The 20619-nt window shown below is 35.0% G+C and overlaps 1 protein-coding gene across 12 annotated transcripts in view; it reads left to right on the forward strand.

Moving 5' to 3' along the window:
- The window catches only part of DMD (dystrophin), a 1134919-nt gene that overhangs the window by 413816 nt on the left and 700484 nt on the right, over positions 1–20619 (forward strand). For 11 of the 12 annotated variants that reach the window (XM_015620877.3, XM_015620912.3, XM_015620930.3 and 8 more), the window contains exons 8-9: positions 941–1119; positions 2070–2192. In XM_015620877.3, the coding sequence (XP_015476363.1) occupies positions 941–1119; positions 2070–2192 (302 nt within the window). The remainder of the gene's footprint in view (positions 1–940; positions 1120–2069; positions 2193–20619) is intronic. The other variant, XM_015620949.3, reaches the window with a different exon arrangement.

A 20619-nucleotide genomic window follows, 5' to 3' on the forward strand; every position in this document is an offset into this window, starting at 1 on the left:
AAACTCATAGTTCTTGGCTTTCTGCCAGCACTCATGTTAAAACATTTATGGAATTAATGATAAATTTCTTGTACAACTGTCCTTTTACATCTTGATTCACTAGACTGAGTGTAGGAAGTAAGTGTCAATGGCAAATAACAAAGTAACTATTTCAAAGAGCTGCCACATGCCTTACATTTTTCAGATCGTTATTGACTTGAATTATTGAGTCAGGGAAATGCTTTTCCAGCTGGTGTATAACATGGCTATGTGCAAAAGTTGAAATCATTCTTTGTGTTCTTGTACAGACTGCTAAAGACCATAGAGGTTTTACAGGGCTTTTTATTTATTTTTTTTTCTATTATGTGTTTCAATGCATGTGAATCCCATGTTCCTTAGATGTTCCACAGATTTCATGAAGAATGCAAGCTTAAGTAGAATATAAAAGCTTATTATTATTATTATAGTTTGACTTCAATGGTTGGGTTTTATGAACCCACTCACAAGAAAAACTGGTAATTTTTTCCCCCCTTACATCATTGTTGCTTTCAGTGGCTAAATGATGTGGGGAGAACGTAAAAGGCATGACTTGGAAAATGAGGTTTTCCTCACTTTTTATAATGGCAGTATTTATGCAGCACAAGTAAATACACTTTTTCCTATGTCTAGCTGTGCTTAATGGGGATCACAGTGTCAAATTGCATTTTGACACAAGAAATAAAGATGGAAATCTCATGATGCTGAATGAAATAACATTACCTGTATAAACTCTGGCTCCGTCTCATTGATATGCAAGTTTGTTCTGCAGTTTTGGAACTGATGGTAAGGTTCTAATTAGTCTCTAGAGTATTCATGTGGACAATAGATTGCTCATTAGTCTGTCAACTTTCCATGAAACTAATTGGTTATTTCTCATGTCAAATATGGAAACTGAAATTACACACGTTAATTTTCCTTCCAGATGTTGCAACTACCTGTCCAGATAAAAAGTCCATCTTAATGTATGTGACTTCGCTGTTTCAAGTCCTGCCCCAGCAAGTCACCATGGAAGCCATCAGGGAGGTGGAGATGCTGCCACGGCACTCAAGGGTCACTAGAGAAGAGCACATAGAAGTACATGAACAGCATTTTTCACAAGAAGTGAGTTTCACTTTTCTGCTTTCATCTTTCTGCTCTAAAGTGGTTGTTTCCCTGTCTACCCCATGAGTTTGATGTCAAATGGCCAGTGGAAGGCAAAAGCCCCATGGGTGTAATGGGCAAAGTCTCTTCACCCCAGTCAAGTCAAACGTACTTCTCTGCATGTACTTTCACACTGGCTCTCATCTAATACCAGACTATTTTAAAAATTACTATTCAGCAAGTAAGTGCTTTGCACTTCAGTTCTACAGCATTGTGCATTTTGATGGTGGCAGGATGCCTCGAGGAAAAACAAATTTGGGGGGCTTACATTTAAAAGCAGATAGAAACATTACCATTTTAGAGAGTAGCTGATTACATTTCTCCATAGTCATGATACATTTTTAATTTTTGTAGCATTTTATTTACAGTGACTTGCATTTTAAAATAATCTTTTCTCAGTTTATGGTTGTCCTCTCAAAAAAGTCATGTAATATTTGGAATTAATTCATTATTTTAATGTCAGTTTTGCTTTTCACTGAAACCATCAGACAGCATCTGCTGAAGTTTTTAATGCATTTTAGGCTTAGTTCACTTGTCTGAATTGAATCTGTATGTTGGGTATGGGATGCTCACTCTCTTTTAGAGTTACTGAGCAGATAAGTATTGGCTCTGTTTATTCAAGATGTGACAAAAGTTCACTTGCTTTTTGAGCCTCTGCTTGTAAATTATAAAGGAGCTTCCCTTTTCATTGTTATTCTGCTGGTGTTGAGTCCTGACAGTTTGTTGCTTTTGGTAAGGGTGTCAGATTAAATGAGAGGTTTCCTTAATGCCATCCCATTTTGCCTGCTGAATACCAACACTGGCCTTGAAAAATGACCTTCCTGCTTCTTTTCCTTCAGTCGATCTTAAAATCAATATTTACTTCTGCAATCCATGCTCCTACCCATATGTACATTGTAATTTATTTGTAGATCACAGTCAGTGTACCCCAGGGACCTTCGCCTTCTCCTAAACCGCGGTTCAAAAGTTGCACGTATGCGCAAGCTGTGTATGTCACATCCCCCGACCAAAAAAGGAGGCAGGTTCCTCCACAGGTCTGTCAATATTGTAGTTTTTTGAGAGAGTTGTTTTGTTAAGCTCATGCTTGGAGTGAAAGAGCTTGTGCATTTTGCTTCTACTTGATCTTAATGACCTGCTTTTTCCAGGACTTTTTTCTGTTGAGTATTTTCTTTTTCCTGCCTATCTCTGCATGGCTGGCATAGCTGTTGTGCTGATTGTAGGGGATGATTAACATTCAAGTACCGCTGGTTTAGACTCATAAACTTCTTTCTTTGTTCAGCCATTTTTGAAAGTAGTACATACATTGCCTTCTAAAAGTGTTATAAGAACAAATCTAACATAAGCTATACTTGGCATCTATTATAGTACAGCCTCAGGTTTAGTTATAGAAAAAAAAAAAGAGCCATTGTCTTTCTTTTTCTAACCCTTCCTATTAAAGAAAATAGTAAGTGATGGCATTTCTCAGAAGGTTACTGTAGTTAGAAAGAAAGGTGAAACAAACATTGTATTTAACCCTGGAATATTGGATTACAACAGCTGGTCATTTTTATCACAAATGGCATCTTGCTGGTACTTACTTGATGAGGGTAAGGGGTTATATTTGGTTTTTACTTAATTATTCTCTTCTATTTTTACTTTAAATAGCTGGAGTGGTTTAATAAAACTTGTTTCAAGTAATCCTTATAATGAGAATTTCAGTAGTTGAATTTTTATAACTTTTGACAAGTATAAGACCCAAAGGTCATATTGTTTGCTTCTATGTGCTTTCCTTTCATTACTTCAGGGAGAAAAGATCTGTGTGTATGTGGTGCTGCAGTTTGAGTTTGCCTCTGGGTACTTAATTCTGTCTAACATCTAAAAACTATTGCAAAATTATACTTCTATTCAACACTGTGTATTCAAATCTATTGTTCAAGTGACAAGTATTTTATTGAATAATGACTTCCTTTAAATGCTCCAGGACAGAAACCCTTTGCACACAAGCATGAGCCCTGCTACATTATTCTAACATCAAATGTGTTGAAGTGATGAGTCACAAAGCTTTGAAATAAGATGTTTAAAACTATCATAATTGTTTTGTTCTACTTAGACACTATACAGATATTTTGGAGTGATAAAAAATTATTTTATAGGACATATTTTTTTCTTGAGGTACTTTTATTGTGACAACTTTAAGTTGCAAGTTTTGTCAGCATCTCCACCATCAAAAGTCATGTATAAACTGAAATAAATGAAGTAATTTCTACAAAGCATGGTGGCTGAAATTTACTAAGATGTAATTTGGTTATTTAGTCCTCACCTTGCATTTCAGTTTTCAGATCTCTTCTTCCTGAATTTGGAAGCTTCATCTACTACACTTTTATGCATTAATTAATACAATATTATAATTCAGCCAGTTTGCAGAAGCTGAAGACCTAACCAGAATCTGAGCCAACTTGTGCTGCAGCCACAACAGATATAAACAAATTTAAAGCATTCATTTATGAATCCTTTGGGAAAACCACCAGGCAAATTCTCATTATAATCAATATAAACTTGAATTAAAATAATAGCAATTAATATCCCAAATCAATATATGGAATTATTAGTCAGTGATTATTTTTTGCCTTCAGCTATGTATTTCTTAAAGAAGAGCTGTTGTCTACCAATTAAAGCAAGTTAATAATTATAGTTAAATAGTGGTTGATAATTTTTTTCTCCAGACACATTGGGCTAGTATAGCTTAATAATTCCATCTATTTTAACTAAATTAAATAAATATTACTTCCTTTTCATTTCTTAGTAGCCTTTCAATTTTCTGTCAGCTTTATTATGATTGTTGGATACCATTATAAATAATGCAACTGCCTTAAGATTTTGAGTGAAATCTACTTCTATAGGGGACTTCAATAAAGAAATCAAGAGGAATTCAACTTTTTTCTCTTGGATTTTGTAAAGTTTAAGAAACTTATTCTCATTTCCATCTAGTTATCAGGAAAAGTTTATTAGATTTAGTTGACTGTGGCCTGCCAATTTCCGTGATATTTTTGATACTGTCATGGAGAAATAATTTTCACAAAGTATTTTGGTCTTCCGTTGAAATCATGGAATCATTCCTTCTTTCTCAATCTCTGCAAACTTTCAGCTTATAGGACTTGAATATTATAATTTCCCCAAAATAAGCATAATTAAATAAGACCTCTTTCCAAAGATTTTGCTTATGATCCTGGAAATTTGACCAATATGGCTTTTGATGCATGTCATACGTTTGTTTCATATGTCAGTTGTCAGGAATTTTAAGATATATGAACTGTGATTCTCTGAGCTGCATATTGGCAGGAAGGAATAACATTTCCTTTCACACCATCATTTGTCAAAGTTCTTTCTCTTCTATCTTCTACCCTTGTCTATTCTTTTATGTCACATTCCACTTCATTTCACTTTTCTTATCTTCACTCTTCCTAGTAGCTTCACAACTTGTGTGCCTTCAAATTCACCCTTACTTTCAGAGTTCTTATTCTGTCACTCAGGAGGGTACTTGCAAGACTTGTATTTCTGTTGTGCAAATAGTGGCCAGACAAGTTTTGCTATTTTTTAACTCTGACATTTCTCAAATTCAAAGATAATCATTTCTCTGCAAACCTGTTCGGTCAGTGCTTCGCTACCTCTGGCAGAACCAGTGAAGCATTTTCAAGTGTCAGAAGTAACATGAATAGCAGTTTTTTCTGCTAAAATTCAGGAACAGTTTTCTTCCTTTATCTTGTTTACATAGTGTTCATAAACTCATGAAGATCTTGGGACAAACCTGAATCCTTGAATTTCCTGAATGAACACTAAAAAAGGCCCAACAGAAAATATTCATGTTGACAGTTTTTAGATGCAATTACCACTTGGCAATTACAGAAGGTTTGCCTGAATTGGCATGTCTGTATTTTGTCTTGTTCTCTGTAAAAAGGCTTCACTTGCAAATATCCAGCTTAATGTACAAATAAAAGGATCCTCGAGTTAATTTTCTGAGACATTTCAAAATCCTCATTTAAAACTATTCATTGTCTTCTGTTTATAATTTTGAAAGCACTGGGGTTTGTGTTATTGATTCATCTCATTGAACACCTGACCAAGAAGAATGCTGTGTTTACTTTCCAGTTTGGTTCATCAGAGCAGTTCCTAGTATTGATCCCAGGCAAAACTCCTATCTCACTACTTTCATTTTTACTTCCACAGAAGTATCTCCACAGAACATAAAATATACAGCCTTAAATGGGTTCAGGATAAAAAAAAAAAGCAGTTTTGAAACACTGAGGTACCTGAAAAAGAAACTTTTTATGATACAGAATCATAGAATCATTTATTTTGGGAAAGACTTAAATACGAGTCCAACTTACCCTAACACTGACAAGTCCACCACAAAATCATGTCTCTAAGCCCCACATCTGCAGGTCTTTTAAATTCCTTTGGGGTGGAGACTCTACCACTTCCATAGGCAGACTGTTCAGGTGCTTGATAACCCTTACAGGGACAAAAATTTGTCCAATCTGAAGCTCCCCTGACACAATGTGAAGCCATTTCCTCTTCCTTTATCACTTTCTATGTGGGAGAAGAGGCCAACCTCCACCTCACTACAGACTCTCTTCAAACAGTTGTAGAAAGCAGTAAGGTCCCCAGGGCTTCTCTCAAGCCTCCTTTTCTCCAGGCTGAACACCCCCAGCTCCCTCAGCTGCTCCTCACCACCCCTGTGCTCCAGACCCTTCCCCAGCTCCGCTGCCCTTCTCTGGACTCGCTCCAGACCCTCAGTGCCTTTCTTGTAGTGAGAGGCCCAAAACTGGACACAGCATTTGAGGTGTGGCCTCAGCAGTGCCGAGTCCAGGGGGACAATCCCTGCCCTGCTGCTGCTGCCACACCATTGCTGATCCAGCCCAGCTGCCTTTGGCCTTCCTGGCCCCTGGGCACACCTGGCTCATGTTCAGCTGCTCTTGACCAGCAAACCCAGCTCCTTTTCCTCTGGGCACATTTCCAGACACTCTTCCCCAAGCCTCAAGACTTTCCTGGGGTTGTTGTGACACAGGACCAGAATGTGGCACTTTGCCAAACCTCATGCAATTAGTCCATCAATCAGCCTGTCCAGATCCTTCTGCATGGCCTTCCACCCTCCAGCAGCCAGCCCAACTCAACGTCATCTGCAAAAACTGAGGGTGACCCCTATTCCTTTTGAAAAAACAGTGCTGAAAATACAAGTATTGAAAAAATCAGGATGAACAAAATCTGAGCATTTTGAGACTGGAACTTTTGTAAATGAGCTTCTGGCAGGTCCTGTTAGAAAGGTGAGTCTGTGAGTTTGGCTGCCTTAGATTATCTATTCAAAATCAAGCCCATTGATCACTGTGATTGTCAATTTTTGTTCTTTTGGTAGAGAGTTATGTTTTCTTTATTCTACATTGTATGAAATACAGCTTGTGTGCAGAATTACTCTTTAACATTTAAGCTAACAAGCTTCAGTATATTTGAATTGAAATAATTTGAGATGAAGCAGTGGTAAATGAGGACAGTATTCCTTGGCACACAATGATTTGATTTGGGTTGTAGGAATTATGGGCTTCACCTCAGCCTTCATCCTTGTCATTATTTGTTTGTGAGAAATTCTTAACATTCCAACTTATGATTTACAGAATATTGTAATGCAGTTTGCTTGTGTTTCATGGGTTTTATAATGTGTATTTTACCAAGTTTCTGTATGGGACATTGTCAATCAGTTCATAGTGATAATTAACTTGAAAAGTCACTAAAAGCTCCTTATAAAATTAAGTTGAATTTATTCCTACAGCACAGAGCCCTTTTGTCAGTCTTGCCCTTGAGAATGGTGGTTTTCTAAATCTTTAATTTGCCACACTTTTGGTCTTCTGCCAACAATTTAACTTCTTTAAAACTGCTGTGAGATCTCCTTTCTGGGACTTTTGCCACAGAATTTAGTGGTACAGCATCACAAGATTGTTATATTGCTCTCCTTTCTTACTAAACCAGATCTTTTATTTAGAAGCTGTGATCTAAATTCTGTCCTGTTTACCTTACAGTAAAGTCCTCTTTTGGAGAGGCGTCAGAAGACAGTTAAGTAAAGCCAAATAGAAATTTAGTTCCAACTTTTTGGTAATGTTTCCAATGTAAGATACTTATCACAGAATATATCCCATTGTGTCAGCATTGGGGGGATTTATGGCATAATTTGAAGTAGAATTCAGGAAACTTCAGAAATACTGAATTTTCTGCATATTTAGTCATTAGATCATGATGGATATAATTTGTATATATTATGCAATGAGTATAATCACAGTCCAGGGTGTTAGCCTAGCTATTGTCATTTAAATAGAAACTTTCAGAAAGCTAGGAGCTGTTTCTGTAGAGCTAAATAAAAACCCTAGGACTTAGGCTAAGCATAATAAAATAGTAAAATTTGCCACCAGAGGTAAGAACAAGGAAATGCAGAGATGGAAAAATCAAGCTATGTGGAAGTCTTCCTGTTTTCTTAGATCTCCATCTCTTGGATGCCATGTCTTCAAGGAACAGTTTGAAGAATGATGAAGCAAACATTTTCAAGTGTGTTTATATATTTTTGTGTTTTCAATAATAGTCTGAAAATTAGATGGTTTCTTGTCTGAGCCTTGAGGTCTGTCAAGATGACAGTAGTTTCCCATTACTGCTTTGTGCGTAGACACCAGCAGCAGTTCAAACTCATTTTTTTATGTGTGTGGGGATTTGTTTTTTTTTTGTTTGAATATTTACTGTGTATTCTTTTCCAAGAGTTTTTGTTGGCAAAAATATTAGTACTCTCATGAGTAAGTGATAACTTGTAGTGGACCTAGTTTCCAGTACGTCAGAGCTTTTAGTCTACTTCATTTCACACACTCATTCATTTGGTTTCCTGCTGAGCTGAGATCATGAGGTCTCAACTTCCCTGCCAGGGCAGAGAGGTTCTGTCATTCTAGCCTTCAGGCTGAGCTCTGCCACTGCTTTGCATTTACAGATGTTGGATATCACTGCCCAAAATTCTGAGGCATCACCTTTTACTTGTCTCCTCACATCTCTGTTGACCAGCAACAGCACAGGAGGAAATGCTATGAAGCTGCATCAGTGGAAGTTCAGAGTGGACATGAGGAAAGGGCCCTTCACTGAGAGGATGATCAATGAGTGGAACCAGCTCCCCAGTGAAGTGGTCATAGCACTAAGGCTGTAAGAGTTCAAGCAGAGTCTGGATGTTACTCTTAGTAATATGATTTAATTTTGTGTAGTCCTGTGAGGACCAGGGAGATGGAATCAATCCATCCTGATTTGAGATATTCTATAATTCTCTGATCTGCAGGGTCTTTTTTTACTTCCAGGATCTTTCTTCTAGTCAGCATCTTTTTTACCTTATTTCCAGATCCCATTCTCTCCCCTGACACAAATCCTTTTCAGGATGCTTCTTTTCATCAGCAGGTGATCTTTGCATAACCATGAGACTGTGGTTCCCAGTCTAAACAGTCTAGAGGCAGAAGCACAACTCATGATGAGCCTCACCAGGAGTGCTTCTGTCTTCTGCCTCTTCAATAATGGCAGGATTTAGAGCATGCTAAACCATGCCTAGACTATTTGTTAGCAAAACTTAGAACCAGTCCCAGCTGCTTGTAGCTGGCAAGTAGCTGGAATCAGCCCAGGAGCTCAGATCTGCAATTTCAGGCTTTCAGCCTCTGCTCCAAACATCTTTTCACAGTTATCTAATCCCTGTACAAGTTCCTTTTAACAATCACTAGTGAAGGTGGAGGTTTTTCCACCTCTAATGGGTAATGACAATTCTTTATTTTGTAATAAAAAAATGATTCCTTCCTGAATTTTTCATCCATTTTTAACTTTTGTTTTTTATTGACCTTAAAAAACCTAAGAGAGAAACCTTTATTTTTTTTCATGACTTTATCAACTATAATTTTTTCCTTAAAATAACTGTAAAGCTTGCTTAACAAGGGGCACTGGAAATGAAATGTGGAATTTCTCATTTGATCTGCTAGTGGATTCCTTACTGACTGATAAGAAAAGGTAACATGTTTTTCATGAACTTAAAATTCCTAGATAAAATATATCTGGTGTATATTCAGATTGAATTCAGTAACTGAATAAATTCATAATGCCATAATCATAAGTATGTCTATAACTTGTTGGAAATATTTAAGAACAAAATGGTTTTCTAATAAGTAAAGGTAATTTATGTTACTTTTAGAGTGACAGATTTCAATTTTTCCTATTAGCAACATGGAAATGTTAAACTGGTAATTTCCTGACTGCATTATTGGTGAATGTATTTTTGAACAGACAACTGTACATACTTTCAGTATCACACTTTTATCTTGACTGGGGTTTTTTTTCTTACAGGTTATTTTTTGGTGCTTTTAAGTAGTTTCAGTCCTATTTTAAGTTCCATCTGTATTTATTTTTTTATTTTTTTTGAGAAGCAGACTTAACAAGAGTTTCTTAATTTCAAATTTGAACTACTTATTTTTTTGAAAAGTCTGTTTTAAAATTTCTTACCTGTACTGAAAATCTTGCCAAACTTAAAACCTTGTTAATATGAATGAGAAGTTTCACTTAATTTCAATGAATTTTGCAGTTTCAAGTATTTCTGCCTGTTATTTTGGAAAGAAACCTCTTCTCTCTGGTTGCTAAATAGCTTAATGTTCAAGGCCTACAATAAGATATATAGAATGTATAACATTTAAAAATATTCTCTTAAATAATTTTCTGCCCCTGAGTCTCTTGAACATAAAGTATGTGTATTGTATGTTAAAGATGGATATAGATGTTAAAGCTGGATGTGGATACACAAAATAAGTTCACATATTCCTTTACTGTTAACATTTTATATTTTTAATATCCATAATATGTAAAATAGTAAATTAGTAAATTTGAATCCCCCTTCTGGCCTGTAGAGTTTAGGCAACAGTGCAAAATTGTATCAGCAGTGGATTTGATGCAAAGGAAGGGCTAGATAAAACTTAGGACACAATGTTAATGAAAATCTTTGCTGGTGAACAGACTTGTGGAGGACTGAAATTAAAGTAATTTGAGGATTTTTACAATTTGAAGTCATTATGCTTTCCCATTTCAAACCCCTAAGAAAGGCCTTTCATTTTTTGCACACAAAAAAAAGTGAATTTAGTCTGAGATTGAGAAAGCCAGCAATTCACTCTTTGCACTCATTCATTACACCTATTAAAACTTATGAAATGTAAAAAAAAAATTATATAGAACTCATGTCTTTTGAAAAACTTGTCAAGACAGTTTAGCACATAAAAGCAATTTAAAGTATTTTGATAGAGATAAAATTACAGCATCATTATAAACAACATTGTTAAAATTTTGCTCATCTCTATATAGCATGTGAACTTCTCAATAGTGTCATGAAGTCTTGCTTCATAATTTTAGATAGTATTACTTTATTTTAAAACATAGTTTATTCAGGGTTTTTTACTCATTAATTTATGTAGATTTGACATTAGTAAAATTAAAAAGATATCAGAGATGAGATTGTCTGGTTATATTCTAATCTAATCATATTTTTGTGCATCCCGTTGAGAGTTATTACCAACATGAGCAAAAAACCCAAGCACCTGATCCAAAGAAATCCTGAAATATTGATGTAGCAGCAGCAGCAGCAGCACATTTTATTCGTGTGCTCAGGAATAGGAGAGAAAGTTTATTTTAGAGCCTCCTTGTTCTCAATGGCTTTGCTGGCTCTCATCAGTGAGAGAAGCTTCCTTGGCCCCAGCAGTTCCATCCTGTCTTTCTCTGACTTTCTGTGCAGTGTGACATGATAGATTCACTTTAACATACACTGGCTTTCACAGGATTACCTGCAGTGATGGTTAAACATATATAAAAATGATGAAAACATTAAGAATTGCATTTTCCAATTAAAACTCCTTGAGTCTTAATTACAACACTTTTATATAATTTGACTGTTTCCTGCCCTGTCTCACACCATCACATGGCTGAATTTTATTCAGCTAAAATAAAACTGATGAGGGATTTTTAATTAAGATAGCTTCAAGAAAATGTGTGCAGGGTATGCATTGTGCCCTTAAAATGCCTGTGCCCAAGTGTAGTTGTAACTTTGAGGAAATAGCTTCAGTAGAAAGTGTTAGGATTTCTGTGGAGAAAACCTTTGTGCCCCTAGTTGCATATAATGCTCTTGATAAAATCTAAAATATTTTTGGTGTGTTACAAATGGTTCTATTGGTTTTGAGAAGTGGAGGAACAATTAATTCCCCACTCACATGGAGAGACAATGAGAATTTCTTCTTTGGGATGTCCTGTTGCCCAAATCTTTGCTCTGTGAGATAGTGGATAACCTTTTTGTTATAGATATATTTTGATATGATAAATAATTCTTAAAAATTTAAAAGGAAATTTTAGTTGTTTGATAGGTCATTAGAGCAGAAACAGCAGTTCAAATAAACTGTGCATGATGTAGTGAGGCATCAAACTTCAGAAAACAGATGTATGTTTTAAGAGTACAAAATGTAATTCTTCCTAAAAATCAAAGCTATTACTTGAAAACAGTAGCAATCTCTTATGGAATTAGTTTGGAGAACTTTTTGCAAGTCATTTGGAAAGTATTTTGAAAAAAACTACGTTTACCTCCTAAGCATGAATGAGGAAAGAATAAAGATCTGGATTAAGTTAAAGCATAGCTCCCATTATTATATAAATATATTCATGTTTACAGGACCTTGAAACTACAAAAAGTATAGACAGGTGAAAGTATGACAAGCAAGTTTTATGTTTGATGTTTAGGCTTATGTTTTCCTACCTTCTTTATTTCTGCTGTAATCTTTTCAGATTTCTCTTTTTGGTATTTGCATCCTATTTAACATGACAATATTTGCAGATTCTACCAAAACTGGTTTTTATCTTCATTTGGACAAAATGACAATTGTCTTATGAATTTTTTGTTCAGTATATTGTTTATATCAGCTTCTGAACTGCCTGTTCTTGCATACTAAGGTTGATATTTCTTCAGTCTAGAAGTATATAAAACATTTTCTTAACTTTCATTTTGAGCAGTCTTCTGTCTTGTATTTTGAAGTGGTTTGTGCTTTGTTTGGTGGAAAACATATCAATATCAGTTCTGTATTTTATTTTTTTTTGCAAGAATAAAAGTAATATTGATTTTACACTATTTTCTGCCAAAAACAAATAAAAAAGCATAAACCAGAAAAGAGAGAAGGAGGTGAGGAAGAAGGGGGGAAAATAAGAAGTTCTAAAGATTTCTTTATACAATTAAAAAATGCAAAAAAAGCATGCAAACACTGTGTCAGCAGCATCACATACAGTGAGCAGCAACTTGGGATGCAAGTCAGACTATCAGTGAGATGAGGAGACTTTCTGACTTTGAACTTAACAATAGGATCAAAAAATAAAGATTCTACAGCATTTTGTCCATTCTGAAAGGTATTGAGGTATGATAATAATAAATGACTATGTTTGCATAAATTTTCCAACTTGAATTTCATTTGCCAAATGAATTAGAAAGTACAATTTCCCAGCACAGTATGTGTTGTATGTTACTCCAGCCACTCAATGTCATTTTGTTCAGTATGATTACCTTTTAAAACTGTCCTCTAGTCAATTTGTAATTGACTACTCCCGTCCAGAATGCATTCAGTTTCTGTCCAATATCTCTGGCCCTAAAAATTGTATTCACTGTTTCTCTGATCTCTTTACTTCTATTCACACTCTTAATCACAGTGTTCTTGTGTCTTCTCTGTATCACCAAGGAAATGCTTTCTCTGTTATGCCATGCCATCTTTTGCTACTTACTGTTTTTTCATGGTTCTCCTGTTCCTTTTAAATTCAGTCTCAAAATCACTCTCTTCTGCAATGATGGCTTTAACCAAGTTTTAACTTGTTCATGTTCAGCCTCCTAATTTTCTCAGCTTTAACTTCTCCTTTCACTCTTTAGCTTTGTTCCTGGATTTTTTCCCTTTCTGTGACTGTACATGATGCCTACTGCAATGAATATGCTATTTAATACCTACAGCTTCGAGTCATGCATTATATCTTAGTGAATATGAGTACATTTATATATGATATAAGGAAGGATAATTTTACTTGGCAAAATTTAACCTGTAAGGCACCTATATTTCTTTTCTGCTTCATCAGCAGTATCAGGAAAAAGTAAATGACAAAATATTTGGAGATTCTGTTTTAACATTCTGGTAATTATTTGAAGAGCAATAATTTATTTCTAGAAGAAAGTACTGTGAATAAATAAGTAAATCTCAACAGGTGTGCAATTCCAGAAGTAAGAAATTGCTTTTTGCTAGATCTCAACTATCAAGGGAAAGGGGAAAAGGGAAGATGAGAGAGTATTGAGAAAGAAAGAGTATAGCTAGATAAGAATATGGTTTTGAAACAGCACATTTATAATGTATTTTTTAAATTGACAATTTCAGAATTACTAGTGTCTGTTAGGAATTTTGCAGCTACAAAGCTACACATTAGTTGTACATTGTCTCTATAATGAGCATTTAGAAGCTTGTAACTCACTGGTTAATACCCACCTCTTTAATAACTGTATTTGACTACATCTGAGCATTCTCACTTACTCATTCTCCACTGATGTGTGCTTCAGAAATTTCTTGAACTGAAGAAGGCATCTTTTTATTTAAAAGTCCTCAGTGGATTTTTATCCTGTTTTTCTATCCATTTGCTACTCTCTGTAAGCATTTAATAAAGTTTCCTATATAGCTTTCAGTTTTCCAGGAGGACTTCTTGGTAGTTCCCATTCTTATCTTTTGGAAATATTTTCATATTTGCTGTATTAATACCCAATTTTTAAACCTAAAGTTCTTCATTCAGCAGAGAAGGAAAACTCCATTGTGAGATGATTGGTTATCATTTTGACTGATTCACAGCTTTTCATTTATTATTCACAGCATGTAGCTACAAGCAAGGTAGTTACACTACCAAATTATTAAAAAAATGAAATAAAATAGCAACCCAAATATTAAATCATTTGATCCTTTTCTGTAACAGCCTTTTGGTTGGATTTTAATGTTAAATTGAAAATATATTCATTGCAGTGCTTTTCATTGAAAAAGGAGAGCCTCTTTAATAGAAAATAAAATACATTTTGGGAGAGTTTAAATACAAAATGGATAAACTGCCTAAGAGCCATGAATGGGATATTCAGCTTATTCAAGCAAATTTCATTACTAAGATTTTAGATGACTTTGCAAAACCACCTATTTTAGCAATTCCTTCCAACTCTAATAGCACAATTAAACACATGTTGTTGAATGCTCTGAAATCTCCAGGACCTCAACCTCAACTTCACAGAAACTGTGTGGCATATCTACTAATTGGCTCTTGCCTCAGAACCTTCATTTCTCAAAAGAAAAAATTATCCTAGAGATGGATCTTGTTGAAGTTAATTGCTGAGGCTGTTGATGCTTTTGAAGGCATTTTGACATTGTGCTATGTGAAAATATAAAAGGAGTTTTGAAATTAAATATTCTTATTGAGAAGACTGGAGGGTCTTTTATGCTATGGGATAACACAGATTTTGCTGACAGCCATAGCAGAAGAGAGAGAGAATAGGGGAGGAAAAAAAAAAAGAAGAAATAACAACTGAATGGGATGATGAAAAGAGAAGGCTACATTTTCTTCCAGAATGATGGAGCTGCATTTATATATTTTCATAGTTTTTTGAACTATGAGGCAGTGGAATCCACTATGAAGCATATGTGAATATGAAAAAAAAAAATAAATATTTTTTTTCCCCTCTTTTTGCTTTTGGCCTGCATTTCTGTAATCTTAATATCTCCATATGTATTTTAGCAGGCCACCTTTTGGTGTTTTTTCTTGATTTGTCTGTTGCCAGAGAGAACTGGGGTGCAGTCTATATTTCTATCTCAATCTCCTGTAATACATGCTAAAGAAATAATTCAGTATATTTTTGGACAATTCACTTGCATTTCTCTTGACTAAAAAATAATTTACCTTTTACTATTCACCTTCTGTTTACCATTTACTATTTTCTGTTTATACATTTAGTAATTTTTCTCCACATGGAGATTTTGAGAATACAATTTAGAACATAGAACATTTCATAGAATGGTTTAGGTTAGAAGACATGTTAAAGATCTTTAAAGACTTTTAAAATGCCTTTCTCAGGTCAGTCTCCTTCAAAGTGGATGTTACTTTAGTCATTACTACATTTAGAATTTGCATTTAAAAAATCAAATTAAATAACCATTACCTTTATCTATTCAATCTTGCATATTTTTCTCCTGAATGTTATGCTCCTGAATTATACTGTGACCACAGTTCAAATTTTAAGGTGATCTGATCACCATTAGTAGATAAAGTTACCTTTTTCTTTTTTTTCTGTGTGTATGTGACAGTACAAAACATTCTGGAAATCTCTCAAATAAGCTGAATCTGCTGATCTGGAGTTACATTGTTGGTAGCAGCACTGGGAAAAGACCTCAGGCTCCTTGACCTGTGATACTTTCATCAGGACCCAGTTACCATTTACTGTTGGAGAGTTCTGAGAAGAGTCATTAGTTAATACTGAAAACTTATCCTGGGGTGAAAACTTCACCTTCCTTCATGTAGAGCAGAGTCTTATTTATGTATTATGCAGCTGCCAAATGATCTCACAGTCTGCTGCGTGACATGACAGTGCCTGAAATATACTTCCCCTTAAAATGTGCCCGGCTCTTTCATCAGGAAAGGGAAGATTTGAAGAATGGTGGGTAGACCAGCTCTTCCAACAGGAAAAAATCATAATTTTGTTGTAGGTTTATGGTGAAAGCAATTCTGTTCAGCCACAGTCAGTTGATTTACACCAAATCATATTCTGTCTGGAGCCATGGTTCTTAACTGCTCAAATAGGAAGTGCCTTCCTTAGAGAGGCAAATACTGGTGTCTTGTCATCAGCAATGCTACAAACAGAAATACAGCTTATGAGCAGAAATACTCAACAAAATTAAACCCTTAAATAAACAGAGGCTGAAAATGTTCCCTGGAGATTTTTGATACACTTTGAGACAGGTAGCTACCAAGCAAAACCTGATTTGATATTTTTCCTAGTACAGGTGTTTGAAGAGAGCAAGCTAAGGATAAAATCGTTTTGTGAAGCATTTACTCACTTGACCATGTATGCAAATTGAAAGAGTTTTTCACTTTTTGGAAGTTGTGATCATTATGGGCAGCTGGCAGCCTTGATTCATGTCTAAGTCTTGGTAGCATCTTACCTGTCCTCACAGTTCCCAGTCTTAGTCTATTCCCCAAGCCAGTTGATTGAAGTTTTTTTCACTGTCTTTCAGTTGTTCTGAGCCAACCTCTACACTTGAAAACCCAGGGTGCAAAGTTTTGCTTTAATGCCAAGAAGTTATTTATTTGTCTCTTTCAGTCTTGTACCTGCTGTACTTAGTAGAGTAGTTGAAATTAATTTTCTTTTACCACTTTCCATCAATAATTCCAATGCTTTCCTTCCTTGGTAAAGAATGTACTTGCATCAATACTCCCTGGCTCTGGCTTTTCTCCTCAGCATATGTATTGCCTAAACTCCACTGATTTTTAATGACCTAATAATCTGCTGCATCTCAAAACTACAGTTGCAAGGACAGGTCAATTCATCCACGTGGAAACATATGCAGTGGAAATGGAACCACAGAGAAAATCAAGTACTAAAAATCTAGCTTGGCTCAACTGAGCAAGCAAAACCTGCAATTTTTCAGATTTATAAGGCCAAATCTGTGTGGATTTTTAGACAAATAGCAAAAAACCCCAAAACAAAAAAGCAAAACAAAAATCAACAACAACAAGAAAAACACAAACTCACCAAACCTTTCTTACCCAAGATTCATTTACGAAGACATTTTTAAAATACATAATAAAATGGAAGTTCTAGCCTCATTTAGAACAAGGAAATTGTTAACATTATAACAAGTGGTCTGAACCAATTTATCTTAAATTTTTTATTACCAGAAATTACTGAACTATTCTGTCTGGAGTCATCTGTTGAGAAAATATAATCTTGATTATTGAAAAGACCATTTTAACATTTAGCATTTTAATAGTCGTGATTTTGGAATACAAAGACACATAAAATAGATTTTATAATGAGGAAGTTGGAGTCAAAAGAATAAGCAGTGGTTTCATTCTATGATAGGAGGCATAGTTAGAGAGTGAATAATATGAACTATTTTCTGAGGCTGTAATCCTACAAAGAGGGTGTTCAAAATGAGAAAGATACTCTGAACTTAAATTTGCCTTTAATAAAAAAGTTACTTTAAAATGGTATGTCTTGAAATTTAAAAGCTCTTAAAATGTCCAGAGCCACATTCTTTATCTTTCACAGTGCAACAGGCATTTTCTGAAGGAAGGAAATACATAATATAAGAGTGCTGGAGTGAACCCTAAGTTCTTCCTTTAAAACTACTTTCTAAACCTGCCCAACTACTTTCTAAAACTCAGAATCAGTCTTTATGTATTAATAGAAACATTCTTGGAGAATTTGCTTACCCACAACTAATTGTTCTTCTCTCTTTAGGAACATATTGCAATAGCAGGTGAGGAACATTTTGTCCCCTCACTCTTTCACCTTGGAGGGGCTGCAAGCTCATGGTTTAAATTTTGTGAATTAATTCATACATTTGCCAGGAATAGCTCATTTTTTCCAGGCTTCTGAAGGTCAGAGGATTTTTACCTTCACTTACTATACTTTAAATAAATCTTCAGAATCCTTGGGGTCTTTCAGCTCCCACACCCAAGCAGAAGATGGTAAGCTCAGTTCACAGAGATTAAAATTCCCATTTTTTATCTAGGCATAATTCCTGTGCAACAGGAAACAAAGGGGAAAAAAAAAAAAAGAGAGTCTGGAGTATTTTTTTTTCTTTTTACATCGGTCCGTAAGAAGAATTAGGATTGTTAAACTTGAGAGTTCACTGGCTCTGAGAGGGCTCACCCACAGCAGGAGGCTGCTGGCCACATCCTGCAGCAGCCCTGGGGAGCTCAGCCCGTCTCAGTTTGGGGCTACTGCTCCCAGGGTCACAGGAGAACTGGCTTTAGTCAAAGTAACTTTTTGTCTTGGCCACAATTTGGGTCAGGAACTTTCTTTAAAGGTTGGATAGCAAAACTGTTGTTCCTCTCAGGTAGTTATTTCATTAGTTTAGGCAAGAGAAATGACTTTCCAAGTCCGTTCATTAAGAAACAGTCGGCTCGTTAGCCGCTGTAAGTTCATGGGAGCAGACGATGTTTGTGATGAGCTCAAGGCCCATGGCCAGCAGTATGTCTGAGAATCCTGTGCAGCCCAAGGAGAAGGGAGGAATGCACCACCACAATGAGATTTTATTGAAGTTTTTATTCAGTAAATTACTTTGTAATTACTTTTGCTCTAAGTGCAGCCAATCAAGTTTGTGCTGCATATTCATTAAATGCTGTATTAAGAATAGGTTTTGATTTAATAATGAAACTGTATCCATATTTAGGCAGCTTTCTATTTCCTAAGAATAGCCTTCCTAACATTATATAGCTATAAAAATTTGACTTCAGCCTGTCCTCATTGTTTTTAATTCTCTTAAAACATATGGTTAGAAACAGCCACCACAATATCAGATTATATCAGATATCTCTATTAATAGCTGTTCTATCCATGTAGTATATACAAATATATACCTTAAAATTCCATGTTTTCTCACTTTTTTAGGAATTTCAAAGAGATTTCATATAAATTCATAAACAAGAACACTTACAAGTTGTGCTGTTTAATTGTCTATCCATATGATTTATGAAAATCAGAGGTTTCTATTCTTGTTTGTCTTATATAGATTATTTGATTTTGGGAGTATTCTTAGTGCTGTAGGTCCTGCACACTTAAATTTGGGGTTTATTATGGGATGAGTAATTGATATAATAATCTTTGAAATGCTACTTTGGTTTTGGTTTTTAATAAAAAGAGTGAGCCATAAGCATTAGGTCAGTAGTTTCCCACTTATAAGTGTTTCATGTTCTGTTTACAGCTAATTCCACTGATTTGATAGCTGTTTTTTCATGTGATATGAAGGATAAACAAGGGTGGCCAGTTATCTCCTGGAGAGAAAACAGCACTGACAGAAGTAGTAGACATGAAATATAACAGTGCTTATATGTCTTTTTAGTCAAGTCAAAATCCACGGCTGACTACAAGGAGTGTTTTTATCCTTATAGACCTTTTACCATGTTACAATTTTAGAATTCCATGCTTACATATTTTTCTTCTAGTCTTTTTCTGTTTTCCTTATGTTAGAAAACAGCCTGGGGTTTTTTTTGTTTTTTTGGGTTTTTTTTTTTTGTGTTTTTTTTTGTTTGTTTGGTTTTTTTTTGTTTTTTTTTTAATAACACAATTTGAAATAACTTTCAAGAAACTCTTTAAGTTTTTGATTTCTACTTTCATTATGCTTTTGTACTTTTTTAAGAGATATTACAACAGATCTGAAATTAGTTTAGGCACAATTTTTTTCATATGAGGTCATGAGTCCAAGATTTTTCAGTGCTCTTCTGTATAATATTTATATTAGCATGAGAGAAGGCAGAGAAAATGCTAATCATTAGCAAAAATTATACTTAGTAGTTGTTCCTCAAAGTGTTGTTGGGGGTCCTTAGTTAAAAATTTGTCATACATGAGACAATTCAGTGTCTGATCTAGAGAAAGAAGGATGTTTAGATAAAGAATTTTCAAACAAATACAGACAACATAGATCATCACTACAAACATGACATCCCTAACCTCACTCAACTGTTAAACCTTTTTTTTCTACACTGTAACAGATATGGGTGTATAACATGAAATATTTCTATGGAAAGAAAAAAAAAATATTACCTGTGAAAAGCACTGATCAAGTTATCCCTTTCCACAGTGGAGAAAATTATATCTTGCTGCAGGAATGTGATGTGGTTGGGTACAATTTCTTATTGCATTGTGTATTATTTGAAATCTAGAATTGCACGCAGTTCAAAAGTTAATTTGTGCAGAAGGGATATTTGCAAACCATTTTCTGTGCTACATTATTTATATTTCTGTAAGATAGTAGTTCCTTTTAACAAAAAACAACCAACCAAACAAAAACAAAACAAAAACCCACAAACCTAAGTTATAAAGTTCATCAGGTTTCCAAGCCTGCTTTTTCTGGTGGGTTTTAGTTAGTGACCACTGTGTTTCTCACAATGACAGAGTGACATTACCTGGCCTAACACGGATTTATGGATCTGCATAAATTTCATGTGATTAGTAGAGCTATGCAATTCCAAATGAAGCTGTTGTTGTGAAGATTGAAAATTTCATTTTTAATGATTACATTGCATGCATTGCACTTCCTGAGGTCAGCCCACTTGGTTGAGCTCTAATCCCATAGGGGCCATTCACATAAGAGTTGGGCTCAATGATTCTCTGGGTCCCTTCCAATTTACAGC

This window comes from Parus major, chromosome 1, assembly GCF_001522545.3.
Source record: "Parus major isolate Abel chromosome 1, Parus_major1.1, whole genome shotgun sequence".
Classification (NCBI taxonomy): domain Eukaryota; kingdom Metazoa; phylum Chordata; class Aves; order Passeriformes; family Paridae; genus Parus; species Parus major.